Genomic DNA, 23,790 nt, shown 5'->3' on the forward strand with positions numbered 1-23,790 from the left:
GTAGATGATGGTTTATCATTGCTTATCTTTGCCACTAATATGCTAGTCCTCTGGGCTCATGTCCTCTGACATCAGAAATAATTTGTTTCTATAGTAACATTACATAAAGGCAAAACGGATCCATGTGTGACTTCGATGTTGATTACTGCAAAATATTAAATCACTACATTAATTCATCTCTATATGTTCTCATAAAATGTTTAAGAACAAAGCGCTCCAGGTAACAGTGGCTATAATAAAATGTATATCCAACAAACGTATATGTAAATTACATGATCACGAAAAGTTACGTTTTCATAGAATTCCAGTTTTACCACGTTTAATTACGAGTTCTACGCAGACGTTAACCCGTTATTACACTGGTCTCTGAAAAACATGATTCTGATTGGTCAATGGCGCCATCTAGTGGTGTGATATTTCTAAGTAACATCCGCACGTTCGAGGTTTTAGACATATCAGACCAGTCATCACAAGTCTTCTTTCCTATGTGTATCACTTTGCGATCTCTACAAATAAGCTAATAAAATAATTTAACCTCTTATTAATGCTTTATGTCCATTTGTTTAATTATTTGGCAAGTAGTCTAGTAATAAGCGGGATAATGAGGTGAAATTCAGCTCTTCTGAGATTTCTTTCTTCTCACATAATAAGATAATTTCAACGCCAATAATTATTTCTTGTCCATTTACTTATTTATTTGGCAAGTAGTCTTGTAATAAGCGGCATAATGAGCAGTCAGATGGTCATTAAATAGGCACTAACAGAACTCTGACGCAAACCGGAGGTGGAATTTCATAATTACGGTTATTCTGACATGGCGTGAACACACCATTAAGATAGGGTGCACAGTCACAATTAAGTGTGCCTTAATTTTACAGCAGTTTCCATTGCAGCTCATCCAAATATGCAGTATACAGTACTGTGCAGTGGTGGCTCAGTGGTTGAGGTTCAGGGTTACTGACCAGAAGGTCACGGGTTCAAGCCCCAGCACCACCAAGATGCCACTGTTGGGCCCTTGAGCAAGGCACTTAACTCCAGGTTGCTCCAAGTGCAAACATTTTAGGCACTTGTGAAAAATTTTGCATAGTGCGGATGTCTTCAAACGTAATGTCATAAATAGTTTTGATTTATCACTTAATGTCATACAAAGTCCAGTAAACATAAAAAAGCTATTTCAATCTTCGGTGTGACCACCTTTGCCTTTAAAATAGCACCAATTCTTCTAGGTACACATGGACACAGTTTTTCTTGGTTATTGGCAGATAGGATGTTCCAAGCCTCTTGGATAATTCTCCACAGTTCTTCTATCTATTTCAGCTGTCTCAATTGCTTCTGTCTCTTTATGCAATTTCAGACTGACTCGATGTTCTGTGGGGGGCTTCACGGGGGCCATGACATGTTGCAGGGCTCCCTGTTCTTCTATTCTAATATTTTCTATTTGCAAAATAATGTTTGGGAGTCTAAAAAAACATCTTAAGACAAATGCTTTTGTAATCTTATGTGCCTAAGACTTTTGCACAATACTGTATATTCTGAAAATGGTTATAAAACTAAAGACATGGATAGTCCGAGTCTTCCGACTCAACAGTGGTTGAGCCATTGTTGCTGTGTGGGGCTGGTCAGAATGCTCGAACAAATAGAGCCATGTTTTGATAGCACCCACAGTATTACTTTTTGGAGGGAATCAATAATACAAATTACTTATAGTTGACATATTAAGCTAGGATAGGAGAAATCATTTGAACAAGGAAATAATGACCATTTACAAATGCCCCAAAAAAATCACCATACACTGAAAAAGCAACATTAGAGTATTTAAGTTGCTCATTTAGTGAAGATGTGTTTTCTTAGCACTCTTAGCCACTTCCAAGTCAAAATGTTTCCAGTAATGAGCCACATAATGAGTCTTTCCTTACAGTATAATCACGTTGCTATTGGTGATATATCCCTGCTCTGCACCTGTTTAACAGTCATCATTTCCATTAAAACCCATATTCCCATCTCTCTCCTCAGTTGGGAGAAGAATCCAGCAGACTTTGAGCCATACCATCTGAAACTGGAGGAATGTATGTCTGCCGAGCAGATTCCCAGCACGGAACACATCCAAGGCTATGTGAAAAAAGTAAGAATCCCCTATATAGCTTATTTCACACACCTGGAACACATAACTGATGCTGTTTTTCAAAATATAGTAAGCTGTCTATAGAAGGAGCCTGAATCTCATTAAAGGTGGGACTTAGTATTGGATGTCATTTTGCTTCTCAAGTAAATGTATCTTGTTTTAAGAATGTTTAGATGTGTTTACTTTAAAACAAGTCTGAGGAACAAAGTGTCATTTGGAGTGTAAAGAATTGGGAAACTGAGGGATATTCCTGTTCCTTCGCATATAGATCTCAAACTTGCTGTGTTTGTCTGCGCTTCACATCCTAGCGTGATTAATCGCTATGAGCTGTCACGACTACGATCCTTCCCCCCAATGCATTAAACTCGGAAATTATTCAGTGCCCTCTCACTGAAGGAGGAGCCGGGTGAGAAAATGGTTTCTTATCTATGCAATTTCATTTGCATCATTGTTGCAAATATAATGACAGGACTCCCGGCGTCAACGTTCAATATGCATTAAACAATGATACTGGAAAGGACGAGCCTGTTCCCGGTTTAATTTCCGAGAAAATAACCTGCGCACCTCGCCGAAACTGATCCCGGTCGTGTGGGTGAAAGCGCGGCACCCGGCCCTCAGGCTGGCTTTTATTAAAGCAACATAATGGAAAATGGCATCATTAGCATTCCTTGACAGTTAACGATTCAATTCAGTTCGATGAGAATTCAAATATTGCAAATGCAAACTGACAATAAAGTGGTAGATGCCTCAATGATTTGGGATGCAGAGGGCGGTCAGTGGTGGACCGTTGTCATTGTAATCAGTGCTTGCTAATTTCAAATAGATGATGGTGAGCAGAGAGGGTGCTGGTGTTGCAATATATTATCTTGAACTGCGTTTTATTGTTAGGGTAATGTAGGGTAATGTGGCATATCAACCGGTTTTAATGTTCCTATAATGAGGAAACTTGAATTTAAAGTAATTTCTCGTACAAAACTTCTTATCTTGTTCAACAACACAATGTGATACAATATAAACCACTTGGCAAGGTCACAGGTATACAACAACAACAACAGAAACGTGCTGAAAAGACCATTTCTGTCATTATTTTGTCATCCTTAGGTCATTCTAAACCTCTATGTTATCGCAAGACCTTTCAACATATTATCATTTGCAGGATATGAATTTAAGATATCTATAATTATATTTTCACTAGTAAAAATGCCCATATTTAACATCAGTAAGTAGGTTTGCACTAGGAAATTCATTCTTGATTTCAAATGACGTCATCAACCATTATTGTTATCAAAAGCACTTTGTGATATCTTTAACTGCATTTTACTAGTTTAATTTCACAATAATCTGTCATTCAATCCTATTCAAAATCCAATTACAGATATCTATAATTGATTTCTTATTATGCGAAATTCCAAATTCACAGTACTGTTGTACTGAAAAACAATATTTTTATATTAATCATTTTATTGTTTCTTGTGCAAATGTCCATTCCTAGTATCAACAATTGAATTATATAAAGTCATCAATCAATTAAATGACGAAATAAGTCAATTAATGTCCCTTGTATTTCATATAAGGACTAGTTTGCACCCATTTTCATTTCAGCATTATCTTTGAGTTTTATATTTATACCCAGAGACATATAATGCCAAATAAGAAAAATGCTTTTGTTTTGTTCCCAATCATGTCAACTGTATCTGAGAAAAATTTTGTGTCGATATGACAAAGCAATCAAAAATAATGTATCATAGTGCCCATAAACGTGTCCATGTGTCCAAAAGCCTTGCCAAACACATTAAACATTATAATTGTACATATTAACTAATTACACATGCAAACACGATGACTAAAGGTTTGCATATCACGCAGACATTATTTTAGTAATGAGAGTTCAGAGAATGAGTGCCTTTTGTCTCAATGTGTTTGCATCACTGAGCTTGTGCCATTTACTGGCGCCATCTCCTTGTGGCCATATGTAACACTGTGCTTCGTGTGGATAATCTAATGATTTACGCATCCGATTACCTTGTGTGTGTGGGCTCGTTTGAAAGATAATCACCTCCTCTAAGTAATGCTATGTGATGTTTAATTTTTCATGGCATATAAGCAACATCGACATAATTGTCAAAAACACATAATTAGCTATTACTAGCTCTGGTTGTATTATTATCATTGAGAGCTTGTGTGATTTTATGTTAGTACAATGTTTTTTTTAATAAATGATCAAATTGGAACATTTCTGATTTGTCTGCAAATTTAAAAGCACTTGTTCGTTTTTGGTCATAGTGCCTACATGCATTATAAAGCAGAGCTTCTAAGCTTTGAAATGATACATATTTTGTGTTGGTCAAGACTGTGGTTGATAATATTTTGATTATAATTTTTTTGTTTTCTCACTGACCCAACCAAGCATAAAGGGTTATCTAGTAACAATGTTATTAGAGTATAAATATTTATACAAAAAATTTTTTTTGCAGGTGATATGTCAACTTAGAGTTTCAACTAGTATTAAATTAATTATAGATATCAGTAATTGCGTATTCAACAGGAGTGAATGACAGATTATTGTGAAATTCCGCTAGTGAACATAGTTACAGATAGCAGTATTTATGTTTTTTACTAGTTTAAATATCCATATTTCCATTAATATCAAGAATAGGTTATTTCCGTATGAAGGACCAAATTGCTTAAAACTAAATAATAAAATATTTTATTATTTAAATAATTAAATTCATGATTAAATCACTAAATAAATCAATAAATGCTCCTTGTAAATAATTTTAGGACTAGTTTGCATCCATTTTCATTTGAGCTATTTCTCTGATAACCCTGAAAAATGGGAAGACACAAAGCTTGTGCTTATTATAGATCAGCCGTTTTTCATTTAAGCACAAGCTTTATGTCTTTCCATTTTCATGCTTACGGTTATCGGCACGACACTCAATGAAAGTGGCCGTCACATTTCAAAATAGATTTCTTTGGACTTTTTGATAAGTGAGTTTTGGGGTGTTTTATTTCCACACCGCAACTATAGCTGAGATTTTAAATAAGCTAATGCTTAAATCAAAAATCAAACCAAAGATAACGCTAAAATGAAAATGGACCCAAACTAGTCCTAAAATGTAATAAGACATTTATTGATTTATTTAGTAATTTAATGATTTGTTTATTTATATTTCATTATCCATTTAATGATTTAATTTCAAGTAATTTGGCCCTCCATACTTCTGCGAGTAATGATGTCATTGTTTGGTATCAAGAATTAATGTTTTTACTAATGAAAAATGAATTATTGATATAATAATACATTTTTACTAGTAGTAAATCTATTGCTGATATCAAGAATTATCATTTTAACTAGGGACAATGTAATTATAGATATCTATAATTCATATCCAGCACATCATTCAATGTCTAAAGGGTGATAATATGCTGAAATGTATTTCACTGAACACTAATACTGATATTATGTGACTCATCATTACACGTGTCAAGGCAGTCCCAAGGTGACATGTCAATTGTGTGGCGCTAAAAGCGAGTAAAATGTTCTCCCAAACGTATGAGGATTTTAAGGTTTATTGCTCTGTTGAGGTTGTACATTTCAGTCAGTTCATCACACAAAGCTATTGTATGACTTGGAATATATCCATATTCAGGTCCAGCATGAAAGCTGTATTTAGTCATATTCTGTGTCTCTCTCTCTCCTCAGCAGATCCAGGATGCTGCGGATCAGGGCATCATGTTTGTGGGTTTCATCCAGGAGCCAGCTGGCCTACGCCCACATGTGCTGCGGCATGGAGAATCAGAGGAACCTTCGCTCTCCCTGCACTCCAGTCCCAGCTCGCTGCATGGCTCTGGGCTAACACCCAGCCCAAGTCCCCTGGAGGAGCCGGAGTTGCGAGACGAGCCTGGAGCGGAGAACCAAGCGAAGAACGGGGGAGGTGAGGATCACACAGAGGACATGAGAGTTTCTGAAGTTGGAGATGGAAATGAGCTCTTTGATGAGACATCGGGCATGTTGAAATCAGGATCTGGCAAGACACAGCAAGGAGATGCAATAACACACAACAACAATGACATGGCCAAAATCGCAGACACAACCGAGAAACCAAGCAGGTTGACCCTGGCAAAGAGTGGTGGGTTGATTTGATATTTTATCATTTTAATCTTTATATATTAATATAACAATGCAAGGGAGAACTACTATGATGTATATTACATCTTTACAAGCTTTTTTTCACATTGCGGTAATAATATCATAATGACCATCTTTTTTTCATGTTGCTGTAATTAGGATTAGGGAATACATTTGCGTAACTGTCAATGACAATAATGACACAATGTAAAAAGTCCTTAATGGTCCTGAAAATAGGCTTCATTTCCTATATGCAAAATATAATTTATTGTTTGTTTCTTTTGATTTTGGAGTAAAATAGGATCAGGAAATTTTCTTGACAGGTTATGTGCGAATCACCCTAAATCATTGTTTTATAATTATTACATATTGCGATGGACATACTAACATGTATTTAAGCCAATTCACAGAAATTACAGACTCTAACAGCATTTTTGCTACTGAGGTTTAAAGGAATATTCTGGGTTCAATACAAGTTCAGCTCAATCGACAGCAATTGTGGAATGATATACAACAGTTAGTTCCGGTCCTCGAATCTGATTGGAATAGAGACATTCCTTGAGCACTGATAGTCTGACACCATCAGCACTCGGACGCTTCACTGTGTATCACTCCGCTTTTGTTCGTGCAGTTCTAAACTAAAGTGTAAGAGTAGTGTATATGTGTTAAAAGCTACTGTATGTGTTGTATGTTTTTTTGACATTACATATGTTAGCCAGCAGGTGGTGGCAAAAGATCATTTTTGTGTGTAATATGAGCCAGTTAGGTAACATGAACTGAATCCGCATCCAATGTTTACATACAACAGCACTCCGTGATCGCTTGTATAACTACTACACTACCAAAGCTAGGAAATAGCTTTAAACAGCTTTAAACGAACAACTTCAGCATTACGACTCATCACAGCTGAGAGACACAACAGACTGATTAATTACACAACTCAAGGGGCTTACGTCTTACCGGACTTTCCACATTGGAGAGGACGTGCTGTTTAAAATGGCAGAGGAGATTGTGGTTTCTGTAGTGAAAGACTTTGCACCGGCTACCGCAAAATAGGGAGAAATACCCCCGCTTGGATGACTACTTTTCCACTGAGAAAGCTGACCTTCAGAAAGCTGACAGCATCTCTGCTTGGAAGTGGCAACAGGTGATCGCACACACTCCATCTCTCTCTCTCTCTCACACACACACACACACACACACACACACACACACACACATACATCCTTGTTTATCCAATAACTTGTTAGAAACAACACAAGCCTTGATACTATTTCTGAAGTGAACTTTTTTAATTATTAACGGATGCTTGGACGCATCATTTGTTTTGAACCAGCAACGTCAGATTCTGATCCGTCGCGTAAGAACTACTGATCCATGCACAAATGCATTTTTATGACCGTACTCAGTTTTTCCTAATTTTTTTTACATTTTCTTGTTCATTGAACTGTTGTATATAAGCAATATCACACTCGCAGTCATGCTATATGGCCCTAAATCAGCACTACTTTGACAGGGCTGATGTAGGGCCATATAGTTCTCTTGCTCATGTGATATTGCATATATATATATATAAATTATAAATATAGTGTAAAGTTATACCCGATTTTGAATTAATGTAAGTACATTTATAAAATTAAATGCTTCACATTTCTGCATGTAAACTATCCAATAATTTTCCCCATTCACTTCCGTTATAAGTGTCTCATTTTAACCTCGATTTTAGCTTTTTTAAGAGAATTGAGCTTGTATTGAGCTTGTATTGAACCGGAATATTCCTTTAAATCGCATACTATTAAGTACAAGTAAGTATTGCCAATCTAGTCTAATGACACATTCTGGCCAAACGTGACTCTTTTAAATGAAGTGATTACAGCACTAAATCATTTGTCTTCTGGATAACATGCGCTGTGACAGCCTCTCACAGGTCTGTATTTGTCTATTCATGTCTCAGAAAAGTATTGTCACTGAGTCTTCAAGCAACGCTTTGACATATGGGATTGGGTAGACTTGGCATTTACAGAAACACACACAGCGGGTGCGAGATTAGGCTTTGTTCACCCTTTTGTTTTTTCTCGCCAGTAACCAGATGGCAAACCTTCTCTAACATTAGCTAGGGAGCCATTTTTTGCTAAAACCGTGGCATTGTGCACAGTGCTCACCACGCCATGTGAATGATGCATGCTGGTAGTCCTGTGCCGGCAGCACAAGCGTCCATCTGGATGAGGAAGTGACATCGTCAGCAGTGAAATTATCATACGGTCTCCACCGGTGGCCTCACGCCATGCCAGTTTCTCTCATTCAAACAGCAAAATGATGGCTGCCTGGAGTCCATTCTTTAAGACTTACCACCATTGCTAATAAATATAGTCATTTCCTCGCACAAATCACTTGAATGCTCTTGGTCTTATAAAACATAATGGTGCTGGTCAGTGTGAAATTCTCACAGCTCAGATTAGATGCTGGTTCGTGAAAAGGTTTTTACACCCCACAGTGTAGGTAGCTGTGAACCTATATTTGAAAAAGCATGGCATGCTTATTTGAACAGCAAGTGCTTTACATACATCAAGACATAGCAGGAGCCCTGCAGGTAATCTACACTGTCATTAACCCATTTAATCCCACCAGTTACAATTGTGACCGGGGTCTAAAAGGAGTTGTTCATGTAATTTGAACAGAATTGTCAATTGTAAATGACAGTGCAGAATTTTTTGCATGAGTCGTCCAAATAGTCACATGACCAGAGCTTTTTAATTCCACTGAGCTCCTGGAAAGTTTGTCAAAATTCCATAAAAAGAAGCAAATAAATTCTGTCATAATACACCTACAACTATCATATGTTGTACAAAATTTGAATTGAGTTGTGTTGTTCATTTTCTGTTGTTCAGCTCTGCTGGTGGGGTAGGTATTGTGTGGATGACTGATATGTGAAAAATACATGTGGATGAAGCATATGTTGTCCACTAATGTTTATAATGATATTGTGATTAATCGTGATTAACTACAAAAAAAATATGCGATTAATCATGATTAGATATGTTAATCATTTAACAGCCCTAGTATACATATATTACATTCAAATAATTAAGCCTCTTTTAATAACATTTGCATTTTGCCTATTTTTATTACAATCAAGCACATTTCCCCATGCAATTCTCATTATCGTAGCACAAAAAAAATGATCTCATTCTTGTTATGTTACTGTGGCAGGGCGCAGGGCGGGGCCGGGTTGTGATTATACACACCCGGTCCCTTATCAGGCTAATCAAGCCTCCGAGAGGGATAAAGGCCGATGACAGACAGTGGTGCAACGAGAGAGAGATAGTTTACGGACATGTCCGTCATGTGTGTGTTTGTGTCTGCTGGATGTTGGTGAGGGCGTTGATGACTTCGGCCAGCGGTGAAGGCTCCATAGCAGCGCTCTCCTCCAAACCCGGGTTCTCGGCACCACTGTCTGTCATCGGCCTTTATCCCTCTCGGAGGCTTGATTAGCCTAATAAGGGACCGGGTGTGTATGATCACGACCCAGCCCCGCCCTCCACCCTGCCACAGTTACATATTGTATTATATTCGAATTACTCACATTACAATCATCTCATATTGTAATGTGAAAATATTATATATTATTTCAAGATGAATTCAAATTTACGTTTATCGAGATTTTGCAAAATAACATTGAAAACGCTAAAGTTAGATAAGTTGTAAATCCACCAAAGGCTGAATGAGGAAGAGAACAAGAATTCATAGCACTTGTCTTAATGCCGCTCCTGATCTGATCAGCTACACGTGTGGCGAACTCCAAATGAACGTGACAGGTTAACAACACAGAGACTGATATAAAAGTCGGCGGTAATATTTCCAGTACAATTGTACACAGTGTGATTGTAACTCAACTTCGTCCATCATGCAGGTATACACCGGCTTAAGACCATAACTGGCCAACGGACTCCTTTATTTTCTTTTAACTTGTAAAAAGTGTTAGTTACGTGACAGTTACTTCAATTCAAATCATGGAGAGGCTAACATCAAACATCAACCGCTCCTATAACCACAATGATTCAGATAGATCGCTAATTATTGCTTTGTTCTGTGACATGTTTCAAGTGTACTGCATCTATAGTCAACATTTGGCAAGCGATCATTTTGACAAACTTTGCTAGTTGAATTGTAATGATAAATTATTTAATATTGCTGCACTGCTCAGCGGGAACCACTAGAGGACGCGTCTCTATCTGCAGGGGTTTATGAATACACGTACAAATTGTTACAATACAATGATAGATAAACTTTCTAGATAATTTACAGATATTGATTTCTAGACTTTTTAGATAGACTTGTTTTATATCAAATTAACACCTTCACTGGCTAAGAATTATTTAGCATTTTTCATATTCTATTATTTCTGAAAATCTGGGTTTATTAGATTTTAATTTATTTTACATTTACACTCTGTTGACAACTTCCCCCTGTGGTGCATTTGTATATATTTCTTGCACACATTTGTTTCCTATAATGAAAAGAACTTGGATTTCTCTAACCAGGTTGCCTTGCGTTCTAATAAAGAAAATAAAATTTCTAATAAAGAAAACACAACATTGAAAACTTAAAAAAAAATCGAATTGTAAAATGTGAATCGTCCATAAGTTAATAAAGTCGCAATTTTTATTTTTAATTTTTTTTGCCATATTACCCAGCTCTAGGTCAAGGTTTCTTGAACCAACAATGCTGTCATATAATTTTTCATGATCATTTTACACCCGTAGACTTGAACTGGCTGTTGCTACTGTACCTTTAAGACTTATATATGTTAATGACCTCTGTTATGATTGGCAAACCTCTGCGTACCGGAGTAGTTCACACTGTCGTTCATCAGTGCAGGCAAAGGTGGGCAGTTTTATGTTAATGAGCACATGTTGTGACGTTATACATTTAACGTTTTCTGAAAACTGCGTTTTTTTTTGCATTTTAGATTTAATAATTAATCAATTTAATACATTTGAACTTTGGAGGACAGTATGTGTGCATAGTACATCAAACCCTTTTATTTTAAAACATCAAGAAAAATGTGGTTTTCCATGATGCGTCCTTCATAGGCAAAAGCAAAGAACTTAGAGCGAAATGACCCTTTTGAATGCAGTGCAATATAAAAGTAGGAGTAAATGGAAGTTTTGTGGTTAAAGTAATGTGTTTAACAAGAACAGGGAACGAAAGGGTACAAGTGACACATTTTGAGTTTAAAAATATCTATTTATATCTCAAAGTAATGACTGTTTAAAAAAGGAGCAGGTGGGAAGCAATCCACATCCAAATATTTCCATAGTTATCAGCTCCTCTGAAGACGGAGGTCAGTACATTGGGGGGATTTATTTAGAAATGTGGTTGTGTTGATGTGATGCAGTGCAAATGCAGAGGATTAAGCAAACACAGCATTTGTGTTGATGACACATCATGTTCTTTGGCAGAGCTAAATGCAGATATACAAAGTGTTTGACCTTGTCTAAAGGGTCAAGAAAGATCACACAGAGTTTGGAGGAATGTAAGGGGTTGTTTGCTTGTTTCTTACTCATTACCAAATACGCCCCTTTGGAAGGTAGAAAACTTAGATGTGGTGGGCCTGGGTAGCTTAGCGAGTATTGACGCTGCTACCACCCCTGGAGTCACGAGTTCAAATCCAGGGTGTGCTGAGTGACTCCAGCCAGATGTCCTAAGCAACCAAATTTGCTTGGTTGCTAGGGAGGGTAGAGTCACATGAGGTAACCTCCTCGTGTTTGCGATTAGAGGTTCTCACTCTCAATGGGGCGTGTGGTAATCTGTGCGTGAAGCGTGGAGAGGAGCATGAGCCTCCACATGCTGGGAGTCTCCGCGGTGTCATGCACAACGAGCCACGTGATAAGATTCGCGGATTGACGTCTCAGAAGCGGAGGCAACTGAGACTTGTCCTCTGCCACCCGGATTGAGGGTAACCGCACCACCACAAGGTCCTTCTATGTAGTGGGAATTGGGCATTCCAAATTGGGGAGAAAAAGGGATATAAAAAAGGAAACGTAGATATGATTGTCGTAAAATGCCGTCACTTTCATTGCACTTTTGACATTTGTGTCATCTACTGTAAATGATTGTATTTAGACATTTATGGCAGCTTGACCTATTCTTGAATAAGTACAATTTTAAAATAATATTCTGGAATCAATACAAGTTAAGCTCAATTGACAACATTTGTGGCATGATTTTGAATACCACTAAAATGTATTTACTTTTCTCAACAAAAAAAAAAACGCAGAAATCTTATAATGGAAGTGAATGGGGCCAATTGGTAAACTTTAAAATACTCACCGTTTCAAAAGTATTGCCATAAGATGTAAACAATATGCATGTTAACATGATTTTAGTGTGATACAATCATTTACCAAATATTTCTGTGTAAAGTTATGTCCAAATACTAAGTTGTTGCCATGACGACATAAAGGCATAAACCCTAAAACAACTATTTAAAAAAACATTTACTGCTCAAATAATACAAAAGTTTTAACAGAACATTTAATGTAAGTGTTTTTATAGCACTATAAGCTTTAGATTTCTGTTTTTAAACCCTCAAATAAATTGGCCCCATTCACTTCCATTGAAAGTGCCTCACTGTATTTTTTACGAATGTTTTTTTTTTTTTTTGCATTGTGACATCATTATCATGACAGTTAAGCACATGTCCTGTCAAAGTCTCATTATCAATGAGCATATTTGCATACAAAAATATCCTCAAAAGTCAGTTCTACCTTGGTGCTGTGGCCATGCGGTTAGTGCGTGTGCTCCAAAACATTGAGCAGCGGTGCTCATTTGGCAATGCAAGGTTATATCTGGCTTGCATTATTTCCTGTCCTTTCCATAAAAGTAGCAACAAGGCAAAAAATGTATAAAAACAAATCAGTACTACAGTGCACAACATGTACTTTTGAGAATAATAGTTTAAAATTAAAAATGGGTTTAAGAGGAGTGATTCCCCTGTGTTCCCATCAGATAGACTGCTACTTTATTCAAACTAAGCTGCAATAAAATAACAATTAATGATTTATTCTTGCTGTGATTTGAGTTGTGAGTGCATTTAGCTTAGAAACCCATTCAACTTTCTCATTTACTTTGCCTGGTTCTGTCAGAGGAAGTTAATGACTCAATGCAGTCACCAGCAATCTAAATGATCGCTGCCAGAACTAAAGTGCATCCGTATTTATCTTTCCGGTCAATTTCCCATTAGTTCTAATATAGATCTTAAAATAGGGCAGTTTACGGCGGACACAAAGCGGGGCACCCAAACAAATTCATCTTACACTATCGTAATCCATTAGGTGAACTCTCTTTCTCTTTGTGGCAAATTGTATTTTGTTTTCCAGTGAAACATAATCTCGTTTAGGGGAACGGGTGGTCAGTTCTTCCAAGAACGATGGTCCCAAATACTCACTTAAGATTGCCACTACATCACCTAATTTCCCTAATTACTCACCTCCACTAGTCCAGGACAGAAGCTAATTAGTTGTTAAGCCAAGCTACAAGCTAATTAATTAACTGTGCAGGACCACAGTGAACGAGCATGCACTTCTCAGAGCAATGAGCAGTCTCATATATGCAACTCTGCTGAAATGACCCATCTAAAACGTTTTGCTGGTTTTAGCTGGTTTTCCAGACTGTTAGCTCGTTTTAGAGGGATTTTGGGCACTTTTTGGCTGGCCAGGCTGTGAGACCATCTTAATCTAATACCATCTTAAACCAGCTCCTAGTTTTAGCTAGTCTCCCAGCTGGTTTTAGAGTGGTTTTGAGCACTTTTTAGCTGGTCATCGTTGGAGAAGATCTTAAGCAAGATGCTGGTCTTAGCAGGTCTTCCAGCTAGTTTAATAGGGTTCTGAACCCTTTTCTCCTAGCCAGGCTGGGAGACCATCTTAAACCAGCTGCTAGACTTAGCTGGTCTCCCAGCTGGTTGTAAAAGGGGTTTTAAGCTCTTTTCAGCTGTCATGCTGGGAGACAATTTTAAGTGAGCTGCTGGTCTTAGCGGGTCTCCCAGCTAGTTTAATAGGGGTTTTAAGCCCTTTTCTCTGGGCCAGGCTATGGAACCAACTGAGACCAGAAGATCATCCTAAGCCAGCAAAGACCATCTCAAACAAGCCTCTTCTGTAAACGAGGCCCCCAGCTGGTTTTATAGGGTTTTTTTTTTTTTTGCTCTTTTAAGCCAACTAGGCTGGGAGACCATCCTAAACCAGCTATGACTATCTTAACTTGCTAGACTCCCTTCTGGCTTTACATGGGGTTTTGGCACTTTTAGACCAACCAGGCTTGGAGACCATCTTAAGCCAGCTACTTATCATAGTCTGTCAAATTGTTTTAGAGGGGGTTTAAGCCCTTTTCTTCTGGCCAGGCTGGGAGACCATCTTAAACCAGCTAAGACCATCTTAAACAGCTGCTGTTCTTGGCTAGTCTCCCAGGTATTTTTAGATGGATTTTGAGCACTTTTCAGCTGGCCAGGCTGGGGGACCATATTAAACCATCTTAAATCAGCTAAGACCAGCAAACAAACTTTGGCTGGTTTAAGACATTTCTTAACAGGGTAGATCAGGCTTTATGTTGGTTTGTGCTGGTTTGGTCCCTGTCTTTCTTGAAGAACTGCTCAGCCCAGCTGTTTATTGGCAAAGCCTCACTTGTGAAGCTTGTTGACAGCACGGGCATTCCAGGAGCATTGCTAGACTTCAGTGACATCTGGAGCTTAGCCCACAGGGCATATTCAAATATAAAAATAAGACGAATCCTTCCTTCCATGACTTGAAAATGACCACCCTACCTGTCAAATAACACTTAGAGCCTATATTAAGCACACAACACTTACACCGGTCCAGAACTTTATATGAGCAAATGTCAGGCGCACAATAAGTCAAGTCATTTTTATTTGTATAGCAAAATGTAAATCGTTTCAAAGCAGCTTTACAGAAAATCATGCATTAACAAAAAATGAAACTGTAATATCTATAATGTCTTACATTCATCATTGTGTAGTTTGATTAAATACGATTGTGAATTGTGTTTAAAAATAAGTAATTAAGTAATAACTTTATTTACAACCCCAGTGAGCAAGCTGAAGGTGACTGTGGCAAGGAACACAAAACTCCACAAGATGTTGTTTAATGGGGAAAAATAACCTTGGGAGAAACCAGACTCACTGTGGGGTCCAGTTCCCCTCTGGCTAACATCATGAATATAATGCCAATATTACTCATGTATAGTGTAAGTCATGGTTTAAATGAGTAAACTAAGTAAGTGTTAAGGGTCAGTGTTTAAACATAGATTTTGTATGAACTGTAAGATTAATGAATAATGTCTTTGATGTTCATCCTCGATTAACTGCAGAAGTTCACATAGATGCAATTGTCCTTGTTAATTGGCTGATGAATGCTTTTGTTGGCAATTCATTGATAGTCTATGCATTCCATTTCAAGAGTGTAGTCCATCATTAGACAAAGTTGATGCAGGCAGAGATCAGTGAGGTGCATCGCAGTTCAACCGGCTGGTAATTTTGGTGAGGTCTATCCTAAATCCAAGGTTCATGCAGTGGCATATGATGTATCCCATGTCTTATGGTTGGAGTCGGCATCAGTTTATCCCCTGAAATCAATCGTGATAGACTGAAGTGATGTCTGGCTGGCACCGGCTGCTGTTAGTTGTCAGCACTCAGAGACATATAGCAGTGGAATCCAACAAGAAGCAGAAATGGAGCTGGATCCAGCCGGTTCTGGTGACCCTAGGATAGGAGTCACGAGGTTGAGACTGGGATACAAATAGAATAATATTAGCATAGATGCCATTGAAATAGATGTCATGTTCACTGTTTCTGTTTCCGGCAGCCTAACTCTAGATGAAGGAATAATTAGGTGTATGACTGAGTCTTTAGTCTATACTTAAACTTAAATAAATGGATCAAACACGTTCAAAGCCCTTTTCTCTGGGCCAGGCTACAGAACCAACTGAGACCAGAAGATAATTCTAAGCCAGCAAAAACCATCTCAAACAAGCTGCTTCTCTAATTGAGGCCCCTAGCTGGTTTTATAGGGTTTTTTTTTTTTTTTTTTTTGCTCTTTTAAGCCAACTAGACTGGGAGACCATCCTAAACCAGCTTTGACTATCTTAAATGTGCTGCTGCTCTTTGCTAGACTCCCTTCTGGCTTTACATGGGGTTTTGGCAATTTTAGGCCAACCAGACTGGGAGACCATCTTAAGCCAGCTACTTATCATAGCAGGTCTGTCAAATTGTTTTAGAGGGGGTTTAAGCCCTTTTCTACTGGCCAGGCTGGGAGACCATCTTAAACCAGCTAAGACCATCTAAAACAGGTGCTGTTCTTGGCTAGTCTCCCAGGTATTTTTAGATGGATTTTGAGCACTTTTCAGCTGGCCAGGCTGGGGTACCATACTAAACCATCTAAAATCAGCTAAGACCAGCAAACAAGCTTTGGCTGGTTTAAGACATTTCTTAACAGGGTAGATCCTTAAATAAATGGATCAAACACGTTTTTTATTTAAATTGGGGAATCAATCGAAAATTTCAACTTTTCGGCTCATTTGTTCATTGTGCAGAAACTAACGCTAACAATAAAACCAAAGTCATTTAACAATTTAAATTTGCAATTGTCATTTATTATAATATTTTGAGAATAAAGTAAAAATGACGAGAAGAAATTCAAAGCAGCATGAGATTAAAGTCATAATATTTTGAGAATATAGGTAAAGGAATGTAATGTGGTGGGCAACCGCAAAGTGGAGCGTCTGGGTCTAAACATACAACACCACTAACCAGGGGGATAATTTGGCGAGATATAGGCTCACACTCAATGAAGTGAAAAATAATAATATGTATATAAGTCCATATCAAGATATTGTATGTGGGAACATCCCCTCGGTTACATTATTGATTAGAGAGGAAATCCCAATAACAATGCCGATCAGGACTGCTTGAATCTGTCTTTCTCCTGAATAAATTACATTTCCTACATAACCGCTGCAGAGGTTAATTATTATTATCCTAATAACTCTGCTGATGTGCCAAAAGACCAAAGATTTTACTGCATAAATCCTATCCTTAAGTATGATCTAACTATGCCCTGCATATCCATCTCTTGCATTAATGAAGCTGCTGGCTCAGCGTCTGTTCTATCATTGTGATAATGACGCTCTGTTTAGCCTAAGATTTCTCCCTAATATTTTGTATTCGTTAAAAACGTTTAAAATGTGAGCAATATACAGGCAGTCATTTTTGATCATTTTTAGACCTACTGTATGTATTGTGCTATTTAGGCTTATGTTCTGCTATTTTGAGTTGCGTTCGAGGAAATTGCTTTGCAATAAACACTCTTTATTCACACGTATGACTCCGGACAAACCCGATAACCAAACAAGATGACTGGCGCATACAATAAAATCTACTTAGTGTGTGGAGATTAGATTAGAAACAAGGCTTATATATTATATATTTTGAAATAAGGCTTGCATAATAAAACCTCAGTGTCTCTGATACAGAAAAGCTGCCCCCCTCTGAGAGATAATAGAAAGCTCCCACACGAGGCATTTGGAACGATTCGACTGATGAACTTGTGCACAAACAGCAGGTAAAATCAAAGTGCGAACTGTCAATTATTGTACGTTGGGCTCACTGATCGGAATTAAGTTACATTTGTATCTAGAATTGCAGCCTGCCTTGTTGTAATGAACATTAAGCCTTACTTTTTTCCCCATCACAAAAAAACATTCAGAGCTATTAACAAAAGATCCGGGACTTCAGCCCTATCAGCCGGGATCTAGCTACACCGCTAGGTCTTCCTAAGGAAGCTGGTTGATCAAGTTGGTTAATCTAGTTTAGAGGCCTGATAGGGATACCAACACACCAGTATCCAATACTTTGAACCAACATAACTGCTGTCTTTTAAGGCAGAATCCTAAGGAGTGGTGGTGGCGTAGTGGGCTAAAGCACATAACTGGTAATCAGAAGGTCGCTGGTTCGATCCCCACGGCCACCACCATTGTGTCCTTGAGCAAGGCACTTAACTCCAGGTTGCTCCAGGGGGGTTGTCCCAGTAATAAGTGCACTGTAAGTCACTTTGAATAAAAGCGTCTGCCAAATGCATAAATGTAAATGTAAATGTAACCGAAATGGAATCTCGTGACTCATTTAATTTGGAATGCTCTACATTCAAATACCACTCCTTAAGCAAAGCACACAGGAGACTTGATTCACAATTGTCTTAAAATGCTGCCTACTTAGACTGCTCACTACAGAGCCAACATATTCAGGTTACCAGGGAACTTCAGGGAAATGTCAATAAATTAAAGAAATTGTTCACCCAAAAATGTAACTATTTTCATTTAAATGAATGTGTTTTGTCCACAGGAGCCGAGCTCTTCGGGTTGTTTAACTACCCCGGTCATCGTGAGGGTCAGCTGAAGTACTACACAGTTAAAGTGCCTCTACGAGTGCAGCCGCAGGGGGAAGGAATCTGCACTTTAGAGGCAAACTGGCTAGATCATATGACTCAACATTTCAACAACGGAGCTTCACTGGTGGATGGATACTTTCATCTGGCCACTGACAATGGTGAGAGTTTGCAAACTCAAGCTTCTGCCTCTAAATACATTGCTTAATTTCTTTAAAGAAGACATTTCCTTTAGTTCATACTTGATTTTGTGCCATTTCTGTTATCTAAATATATAACAGTGCTATTATGGTTCAGTGAATGATGGTATGAAATGCTTATTTTATCTTATTATTTTAGCTTTCTCAGAGACGCTGGGTTCAGTGTGAGCGACATGGCAAAAATAGGCTCTGCGCCAAAACTATCTGCTCACTGCCTCGTCTGGGACACTTAAGGACGTGTCACATCATGACTCAAGCTTGCAATGTGAAGGGTGTAATATGTTAACATGAGCACCGAAACGAAAATGCACTGCTCACATATATGGAACCAGCCTAAGGCACCTAAAATTATTCTATGGTTGTCCAAAAGTAAACACTATATTACCATGTTTTTTTCCTTTATATACTATTATAGTTATACCAGGTTAGTTTTAGTAAGGTTATGGCATTAATAAGTAGTGATAGACTGAGATATCAGTTATGCACATTAATCAATATTTGGCCATTTTGCGATATTAAAAATTATAAATTAGTGCTGTGAGTCGATTCAGTTTTCTTAATCGTGATTAATTGCATCATTTTTGACTTAATCGCGATTAATCGCAAATTTTAAAAGTGCTGAAATTTGACACTATGTACACTCACCAGCCACTTTATTAGGTACACCTGTGCATCTACTTATTCATGCAATTATCTAATCATCCAATCGTGTGGCAGCAGTGTTATGTATAAAATCATCCAGGTATGGGTCAGGAGCTTCAGTTTATGATCACATTAACTATCAGAATGGGGAAAAATGTGATCTCAGTGATTTGGATCGTGGCATGATTGTTGATGACAGATGTGCTGGTTAACTTCTGATCTTCTGGGAGTTTCACATGCAACAGTCTCTAGAGTGTAAAGAATGGCGCGAAAAACAAAAAGCAACCAGTGAACGGCAGTTCTGTGGATAGAAAACACCTTGTTGATGACAGAGGTCAATAGAGAATGACTAAACTGGTATGAGCTGACACAAAGGCTACTGTATCTCAGATAACTCCTCTGTACAATTGTAATGAGCAGATAGCAGAAGCCTTTCTATATGAAGAATGGTCTATATGTTCATGAGTAGAGACAAACTCCTAAAAAGAAAATGTGGCTCCTGAACAGAGCACATTGAATGAGACAGAATTGACTATGCTGAGTGCACCCATCAGTTTAGGCTGTCGGATCAGCTCTTTATTTGTTATAGAGGATGCAAAAAAGGAATGTCTGTCTCCAAACAAAGACTCTCTCACTGGATTGTTGATGCGATTGCCCTAACTTATGAATAACAGTGCGCAAATTGCCCTATTGGTGACAAAGCGCATTCAACCCGAGGCATGGCCTCGTCACGGGCATGGACAAACGGTGTGTCCTTACAGGACATATGTTTCGCAGCACGATGGTCCTCACAAAACACGTCCGTAAGATTTTATAACCTGGACATGGCATCCATCTCCTGACAAGCACTTCTAACATTCAAGCAGGTGAGCCCAAGCCCTTATTACGGGTGGGCAACCAACTATAATCAACACAGCCACCTAATTATATGCTGTTGAACTGCCCCTTTAAAAGTCATAAGCACTCCCGTAAGGAATAAAACCTACTTTTCCAACCATGTTGTGAGAGGGTACATAAACCATACTGTGTATATCTATACTGACTACATTTATTTCCATCTGGCTATTCAGACTACATTTATTTCCACGTGGCTTTTCGTATACAATTAACAATGACTTATAAGTCATCGGCCTGTGGTCTCTGTGTCACGTAGTACTGAGTGTTGGAAAATCTTTCCCCATAGTGCTTAAAGCAATGTTGTGTGAACTGAATCGAAAAGGAACCTCAGTTCCCTGAGATGAAGACGTTGCTAAAGCTGGCCGCACTCCTACTTCAGAGTTTCATAATATAAGTGACTCAGTCAGAAAATTCTGTAGAAATGGTGACTCAACACCTGCTCATATAGGCCAGCTGCGTGCCTGAAGGGGCGGGGCTCAGACACCATTGCCAACCAGAGGATTGGCGTGATTGTATAAGGGTTCCAGCAAGGTCATGTAGAAGGACACTCCCCATAGTGCTTACAGTAATGTCTCGTTCCCTTCATCTTAGGGAACCAAGGTTACACGTGTAAACGGAGACGTTTTTAGTTAAGGTCTCTAAAGAAAACTGGTTTTACAACAGTAATACTGTTTCCATATAGTAAAAATTTTTTTACTATGTATTCCAACCATATTGATTTTGTGGTTACTATGATTTTACTACAAATACCATGTGTGTGTGTGTATATACATACTTCTTAAACTACTTCAAAGATTTCTCATCAAAAAAATCCTCCATGTGCAGCAATGACAGCTTTGCAGATCTTTGACATTCTAGCTGTCAGTTTGTCCAGATACTCAGGTGACCTTTCACCCCACACTTCCTGTAGCACTTGCCATAGATGTGTCTGTCTTGTCGGGGACTTCTCACGCACCTTACAGTCTAGCTGATCCCACAAAAGCTCAATGGGGTTAAGATCCATAACACTCTTTTCCAATGATCTGTTGTCCAATGTCTCTGTTTCTTTGCAATTCTTCCCATAAGGCCTCCTGAGTCTTCTCTGTACTGTTGTACATGAAACTGGTGTTGAGCGGGTAGAATTCAATGAAGCTGTCAGCGAAGGACATGTGAGACGTCTATTTCTCAAACTAGAGACTCTGATGTACTTATCCTCTTGTTTAGTTGTACAAGAAGTACCAAATTAGCAATTTAGCATGATTACTCAAGGATAAGTTGTTGGAGTGATGGCTGCTGGAAATGGGGCCTGCCTAGATTTTTTTAAAAATTACTTTTTTCAAATAGTGATGCTGCCGTCACATCAGTAATGTCCTGACTATACTTTGTGATCAGTTACAGTAAATGCCACTCTGGTGAATTAAATTACCAATTGCCTTCTGAAACAGCTAAATCTGTACATCTTCGTTTCTATAAGGGATAAAGATTCAGTAACTCATGGATTTCCTCCAATAAATGAAGCAAAATGTTTAAAATTGAATTCAATTGTTATCATGTTTCTGCGTCTTACTTTGATTTCTGTTTCAGTAAATAAGCATCCCATTAAAATCCCTTGTGGGGTTTCGCTCACTCAAGTGCATGGAAAGTATTTACAGAGTACAATTCAGTGTGCAGTGGAGATAGTCATCTCTGCTGTGGATCTTATTGCACTGTGGGAAAAGCACTGGTGGTTCGCATTGTGTTTTTGATGGCTAACCCAATATAAGTTGTTTTGTGGCTGGGTTATAACATTGGGGACGATGGGGAAAGGAGGATATTTGTCATCATTTAAGAGCTTTCTGGATCTTCATGTTGCAAGAGAAAGTGTTGCAGTGTTAGTGTGGCAATGACGCAAAACCCAAGCCTCTTGTTAGTTAATTAATTTGCTTAAATGACTCCGGTAAACTCAGTAAACCCCTACCACGTACTGTGCAATTCTTAAAGCTGCACTACAGTATGTAACTATGTACTTGCACTAAGCAAGTAATATTTCCATTTCAAATGTTTAATTGTATAACTTAATATCAACATGAAAATAGGACATAATCACTCCAGCTCTAGTCATGAACACACACAGTCGATGTCAAGGAAAGCTCAAATTGGGAGATTCATCCATCAGAAGAGCAGTGTCAGAACAAGATTTAAGTAATGTATTCTTCTGTGAATTGCTTGCAATTTAAGTTTCTACCACAGATGGCACTAGAGAGCACAAATTTACGTAATGCAGATTTAAGATGAATGTTGCCCTAAGGTTGCCTGAAAACAGTCAAACAGCAAATGTGAATGCTTGCCTGCAAAAGTCAACACCACAATGCTAGAGTGTTTTGGGAGGTTGCCATGGATTTGCTAAGGCACATTGTTATGTGGTTGTTAGGGCTTTGTTAGGTGGTTGCAAGGGTGTTCTGGGTAGTTGCAAGGGTTTCCTGGCGGGTTTTAGGATGTTGCTTACTTGCCAAAGTTAGTAAGCAAAGTCTCTATGATATTCTGGTCTGGATATGGCCCGGATCCCTCCTTCAATGTAAGTCTATGGAATTTGTTCAGCTGTTCTGTCATCCACCAAGCAAATATCCATAAATCTGAACACTCATAGAAGAAATCGCACACCTCTCCTTAACCAGCCACATGATTTTAAGTTAGTAATTGTGTGTGGACTCAACCAGAGATCCCTGGCTCAAAGAAAAGAAAGAAATGAAAGAAAAACATAAATTAAGATTTAAGCCTAAATATGAAATGCCATGGATCAATATGTGCCAAGTAATTCGTTATTTTGTACCAATTTTCACCTATGATTTTGGAACAAACTACAAGTCAAAAAATGATCTTAGAAAGGTGGTAGCATCATTATTTTTACATAGAGATAGGTAGGTTTGTTGCAAAAATCAGTTGACTTCAGCAAAGAATCTGAAGAGGCAGGACCCAAACGCAGAGTGAAACAAAGGATTTTATGAATACCAAAAATAAACAGAGCCATAAATGAAAAGTACCCATAGGGGAAAAACAAAGTCCAGAGCAGTAATCACACAGACGGTCTGGGCTGGTTCAAAACAGAGCAGAACACTGAACCTACAGGATGAGAGAACAAGACGAACTGGCACAGGACAGCGCACACGTGTTCTCACAAAAAAAAACACCCGAATGGCACGAGCACATATCGCCAAGACAATAAAGCAACTTGCACTCATGCCAACCAACAGACAGGATGAGTGAATGCATGGCAATGCCAACAAAGCAATGCCATGCGCTCTCACACTAGACAAACCCTGAGTGTACATCACAAGGCAAACACCACGCAATGCACACATCAGGCGAGAGAAGACACCTGTGCAAGTG

The 23,790-nt window shown here is 38.3% G+C and overlaps 1 protein-coding gene across 2 annotated transcripts in view; it reads left to right on the forward strand.

Annotated features, from left to right (window-relative positions):
* The window catches only part of LOC127655907 (raftlin-like), a 143,947-nt gene that overhangs the window by 73,769 nt on the left and 46,388 nt on the right, over nucleotides 1-23,790 (forward strand). The window contains exons 4-6 of one of the 2 annotated variants that reach the window (XM_052143961.1): nucleotides 2,014-2,122; nucleotides 5,829-6,255; nucleotides 18,664-18,867. In XM_052143961.1, coding sequence (XP_051999921.1) covers nucleotides 2,014-2,122; nucleotides 5,829-6,255; nucleotides 18,664-18,867 — 740 coding nt within the window. The remainder of the gene's footprint in view (nucleotides 1-2,013; nucleotides 2,123-5,828; nucleotides 6,256-18,663; nucleotides 18,868-23,790) is intronic. The other variant, XM_052143962.1, reaches the window with a different exon arrangement.

Source organism: Xyrauchen texanus, chromosome 15, assembly GCF_025860055.1.
Source record: "Xyrauchen texanus isolate HMW12.3.18 chromosome 15, RBS_HiC_50CHRs, whole genome shotgun sequence".
NCBI classification, from domain to species: domain Eukaryota; kingdom Metazoa; phylum Chordata; class Actinopteri; order Cypriniformes; family Catostomidae; genus Xyrauchen; species Xyrauchen texanus.